The 6000-nt window shown below is 40.4% G+C and overlaps 1 protein-coding gene across 2 annotated transcripts in view; it reads right to left on the minus strand.

The window, feature by feature from the left end:
* Window positions 1–6000, minus strand: part of SSBP2 (single-stranded DNA binding protein 2) — a 180922-nt gene that overhangs the window by 71687 nt on the left and 103235 nt on the right. Inside the window, exon 5 of one of the 2 annotated variants that reach the window (XM_015423299.1) lies at window positions 2222–2311. The exons of the other annotated variant lie outside the window; for it this stretch is intronic. Coding sequence (XP_015278785.1) covers window positions 2222–2311 — 90 coding nt within the window. The remainder of the gene's footprint in view (window positions 1–2221; window positions 2312–6000) is intronic. 2 annotated transcript variants of the gene reach the window in all.

The raw sequence follows: 6000 nt of genomic DNA on the forward strand, positions 1-6000 counted from the left end.
ATCTAGATTACCAAATCAAATGGCTATTCCCTCACAATAACCAGCTTTCCTTATCATGCTGTGCTTGATAATATAACTTGCTTATATCCTGCTTTATTGTACTGATGCTAAAATGCCACCTTCACGTTTTAAGTATGGATCGCAGAACCAAAGTTCACTATCACATCAATGAAAGGAAGAAGACAGGGAGAGACAGAAGCGAAGAGAAAAGGGGTTGGTTTTAGTCTAAAATAAGTGGTGGCTAAGCAAATTGACAGTAACCGTTTACTGAAGTACTGTTAAAGCTGGATATTTATCACAGTTTGGATAAAGAATAACTAGTGTAGATTGATTTGAATAAGGATGTAAATTACCAAGAAAAAAATGACCACTCAAATCAATTAATTTAAATTTTAAATTCCACTGTGAAATTTATTTGCTTAACAATTGCACATACTAATTAGTTGCTATAACAATTAAAATGTTTTTGTTTGCAATTGGACTCTTTATACAAACAAAATTATCCATATAGACTATGTATCTGCTTATAGATGAGGTAATTTTCTGTCTGACTATGCACATGCAAGGACACTGAACCAGATCGTTGGTTGGAAGTCTAAGGCTTCAAGTCTGTGCTCACTTATTTGGAATTAAATTCCAGTGAATGTGCTCCTAAGAAACCATGCATAGGATAAGGCAGTACAGGTCAAAACTCTGTAGAAGCTATGGCTGGGAGTCACTGTGCTAAACAGAAGTGGAGTAAATATCCATGATTTCTGGTTGGTACAGTGAGATATTCAGTCCTGCTTGCAGGCAATGGGCAGGATAGTTGAAATAATAATAATAGATAACTGAGCATACTGCAGAGATCAGGCACTACTGGACTCGAATCTAACTGGAGAGAACAGGTAACTGATCTGAACAGATCTCATGCATGAGATGATCCACTTGCCAGTAGATCCAAAAGTAAGGTCACATTTATACATGACTTATTTATATTCTTAAGGTCAAAAGTTAGATATTTTCTGCCTATTGAGACTTCGACAAAGAAAATCAGCCTTCAACTCAACACTACTGATAAAAGCTTCAGAGAGATCACCACAGGCTTATGTTTGTACTGAATCAGATTCTTTTTTAAACATACGGTACTTACTAAAATTTTGAAAAATGTAAAATACAAGTTAATTTTTTAAAACTCACATTTAAATTAAAAATCTACTATGTTTTTTTAAAAAGCAGTTTGTACCTACCCTGGGAACAGCACATTCCAAATTTGGGATAGTTCTACAACTTCTCCATCTCTGCTCAAAAAAGTCAGCCACCAACATGCACTTATCCTGTATCATACTAACACTTTTTTCTTCTGTCCATGCAGGACACCTCAATGAATTGCCTCCTCTCTAGGCAAACATCTTGCTTCTAGCTTTGCACATGTTTTCCCTCTCTTCTTCACACATACAAATATAACTTCTAACTGTGCTCCATTACTGAATCTTTATTCAGGAACAAGCAATGAACTCTACATGCACTCCCAATTATTTGGCCTTTCTCCTCAGTCTCTGAGGGACAAGGAGCTCCCTATCATGACCATTTGGATCATGTTTTTCTCATTTAACAGATTTAATTAGACACAGCAGTTTTCTGCTTCCATTCACATAAGTGCAGGAAGTCAGTTCTTGTGCAACATAGGATAAAACAGGTTTCTAGAACAGAACTTACACCAGTGACTCTGCAGTGACTATCAGAACAACGAAGAAGGGAGCTATACCCAGAATCATGTACTCCTGTTAAAAATACATATTGCCAGCTCAAGCTTTTGGACTTCAGGATGCTATAGCCTCTTACAAGAAATGCTAACTTCAGGGGTACCAATATTATACAATCTCTGGTAAATCAGCCCTAATAGAAAGGGTAAAGCAAGCACCAGGTCTTTATGTTAGTACAGAAACCACAACCTCACTGGTACACTAAAGTTATTGCATATCTAATATTTCATCACAGTAGTTTAGTTTTGCGCTGCTTAACAATTTCAGCTCCTCAGCTAAACTAGCATAAACTTTTTCCTTACTCACCAGAGACGCCTTATTCCCAATTCCCTTCCCCCACCCCAGATTTCATATTTAAATACTATGCATTTATACACGGTAGAAACTAAAATAGTACCCTCTTGCAGCAGCACCAAATAATGCTAGGACCCATTTCTAAGTCCTAAAATTCCTATAATCATAATTTTTCTGAATACCTGAAAAAAACCCGGTGGTACAGGACCTACTGGCATGCCATCTCCTGGGGGAATGTTTCCTAGCACTGGACTGGGAGCTGCTGCAGCACTCTGAAAAGAACAAAGGAAAAATAAACCTGTGTCATTGCACAATAGGCATAAAACCAAGATACTGCCTTCTACACAATGTGGTAAGGCAGAAAGTAATACTCTCTACATGACATTTTTCAAAAATTTCTTCAGCTTTAAATCAATACTGCTCATTTTCAAAAATACACAAGCGAAATTGTTACTTCAAGTTGAAATGTAAGGTGCTTTAATAAATGGCCTTATAATTGCACAAGAAAGGCAGTTAGCAATGAAGAATCCCAAGTATTCATTTAGCTAACTGAAGACCAGTTTAGTCATGTGGCTGGGTATGGGTCTACTGAAGCTCAGGCTAAAATTTTGTGTGTCTGAACAGGAAACCTTAGTATTTGCCAGGCAAGACAGTCAAAACCCAAAAGCAGAACATGATCCAGAAATATTTGGGATATTGGCTTGGGTCCAAAGGTGCCATAATGTGAGTAGAAGGCCCTTCTACTCATGACGAAGGGGAGGGGTGTCCCACCTTTCACCAATTGCCTCTTCCTGCAGCAGTCCCTCCTCCCCATGCCACATCTCATGTTACTCCAGCAGGTCCTTTGACTGTAAGAAATTACTTCTCAGGGAAGGAAGCACTGGGACTGCAAGAATGACAGAACCCCCCTTCTGTCTATTTCTCCAAACAAACAGATCACTTAAAATACCCATTCCTTTTATAATATTGCTGGCAACAACTCAACTGTGAAAAAAATGGAAAATAAATGTCTTAAGATTTCAAACTAGGAACACCTCCTGTTCCCATTCACCTCTGTTATTGCATTAATGATGCAATACCCTCCTTAAAATCTGCTCTGGCTTCCTGGGAGGAGAAGGGCTGTGACTAGAAGTTCCCAGGTTCAATCCCTGGTATCTCCACTTAAATGGATCAGGTAGGAGGTGATGTGAAAGACCTCTACCAGACACCCTGGAGACCTGGTGCCAGTATGAGTAAACAATACTGACCTTGATGAACCAATGGTCTGATTTAGTATAAGGCAGCTTCATGTGTGCCTGCTCATGGATAGCACACAAACTCTGCATTTAAAGTTCTCCATGATCTTGTCCTACCCTTCTCTCTGCTCACATATTTGAAATATCCCTGCCCTATATCCTTCACCTCCCTCAGTTGTCTGAAAGACTCCTGCTCTCCCGAACAACTCTACTGCTTGTCCCTTGTTGTTCCTTTCGCATGGAACTTCCTCCCAAAACAGCCGTGTGATACCACCTCTATCACGTCCTTCAAATTGCTTCTCAAACCTCTCTTATTCTGTGATGCTTCTGCATAACCTGTTGTTGTTGTTGTTATTATTATTATTTAGATTTCTGAATCGCCCAGTCCCTGAGTATGCAGGGCTCTGGGCGATTTACAACAGATCAAAACATACAAAAATACCGATTAAAATCAACAAACAGTTTATCTTAATTTTACAATCTCCAGATGGCGTCTCAAATTTAACTTAAAAACTTCTTCCGGATCATTCTTCCATCTCATGGGCAGGTTACTGGAGGAGGCCAAAGTGGGCAGAGTGGGAGTAAAGAGCATGGTGCCAGCTATGATGGAGACCATCACTGTCCTCAATCGAAAATCTGGCGGAACATCTCTGTCTTGCAGGCCCTGCGGAATTGCATTAAGTCCCGCAGGGCCCTGATGGAGGTTGGCAGAGAGTTCCACCAGGTCGGAGCCAGGGCTGAAAAAGCCCTGGCTGTGGTTGAGAACAGCCAGATATCTTTGGGGCCTTAGCCCTCTTATCTACTGAAAATAAGCCTAAGTGCCTATAACAAGATTGAACACATTTTTTTCCAATTAAACTCCACCTCCACACCCCTCTCCTCTCCTTATTGTCTACCTTAGGCCAAATGTTTGATTATATGCTCCTGACAGATACAGGGACTAGTCTTAAATCTGTGATCAGCCATACGCAATGATAACACAAAATAAACAGACAAATAACCAGTACAGTTCACTAAATATAGAGTTGGAGGTGGAGAGCCTGGTCCAAATGTCACCTTCTCTATGGATTCATTGCATGACTCTGGGCAAGACCCTACTTCTCTGCCTCCGTTCTCCATCTAAAAATGGAAGTCACAGTGGTCGGCCTCACAGGGGCTGCTGCGAATGTAAAAACCTTTAAAGTGGTTTTTTTTAATTAAAGAAATATTATGTTAAAACATTCAGTGATGTCACAGATAGGTTTTATAGCTTTGTATCTAATATATGGATTGCTTTTTTAAAATAGATCTAACCTTTTTAAAAAAAATAATCAAAAGCTTTCAAACAGGATTAGTTTACAGATTAATGGACTGGGTTCATGATTCTGCTACACCCTCTGTCTTAGAGCAAATTGTTAAGTTTTTGGAATATAGAAATATTAGTTTAAGTAAAGCAGAAAATAAAACTAGCTACTTTTGAACTGCATCAAAGTAAGTAGGGGTACAGCCTGAAAAATCACAAGTAGAGAACAGTTTCAAAAAAGGAATCCACAAGGAGGAGGAGGAGGAGATTGGATTTACACCCCGCCCTTCACTACCCAAGGGAGTCTCAGAGCAGTTTACAATCTCCTTTCCCTTCTCCACCCCACAACAGACACCCTGTGAGGTAGGTGGGGCTGAGAGAGCTCTGACAGAAACTGCTCTTTTTCAAGAACAGCTGTGCCAGAACTATGGCTTGCCCAAGGTCATCCAGCAGGTGCAAGTGGAGGAGTGGGGAATCAAACCCGGTTCTCCCAGATTAGAGTCCGGCTTATGTTTAATTCGTTAAGTCTTCTTCTCAGCAGTGAATTTTATAAGGCAAAGACTTATGACACAATAAGCCTATGAGAACAGAACACAAGATTCACTTTCATTTTATTAATGAATTGCTAGTATCTGCTCCATGGAATACTACTTATTCTAATTAATTTAACCAACCACTGGATGTCACTTTTGCACCCAGTAAATAGAAGTACACCTGTAAACTACATTTTCAAGCTTTTGGCACAGTGACCAGCTTAAGGAAGTATGCCATATAATTCCGAGATCAGAAAACTAAATTTGATTAGGCTGACCCAAGGTGATGCTTTCATTCCCCCCCAAAGCTAAACAAGAAAGGGGATGAAAGAAAACAGTGAGCTCAGATTTTGTAACAGTTCTCTAATTAATTTTCAGCATGAAGAAAACCAGTAAACATTTAGTCGTTAAATCTTACCAACTAAAAATCTAAAGTGGCCCGAGACTGCATAAGGTAGCTAGTACCAGCTCATGGCTCAAGCAGTACATGTGGCCACTTAGGGGTCCCATGACAATGGGTGTGACACTTTCACCCCTGTGGGCCTTTGGGCTATTGCGTCAGTCTCTCTTGCTCACTTATCCAACCAGCTTCCTTTCCTCCACTTGCAATCAGAATGGGACCCTTACCATAAAAAACCACTGTCCTGCCAGAACAGCCAGGATGGGGCTCAACTTTCTGAAGATAGCCCGCCCAGCCCTTCTGATTACAGCTGGGGAGGAGTAATACAGAGGACATGAGCAGCTGCTTTCAGTAGCCAATCTACGCCAAACGAGACACAATACTGGGTATTCCATGATCAAAGCTCCCAAGGGTATTGGGTTTTTTTAGTTCAACTATCAGGCTCAAGGGAATCGGATTCTGGTCAGGATCACCACATGAACAAAAGCAGGAGTTGAAGCTACCCCCCCCC

This window comes from Gekko japonicus, unplaced genomic scaffold (genome assembly GCF_001447785.1).
Source record: "Gekko japonicus isolate JY-2015 unplaced genomic scaffold, Gekko_japonicus_V1.1 scaffold1376, whole genome shotgun sequence".
NCBI lineage: Eukaryota > Metazoa > Chordata > Lepidosauria > Squamata > Gekkonidae > Gekko > Gekko japonicus.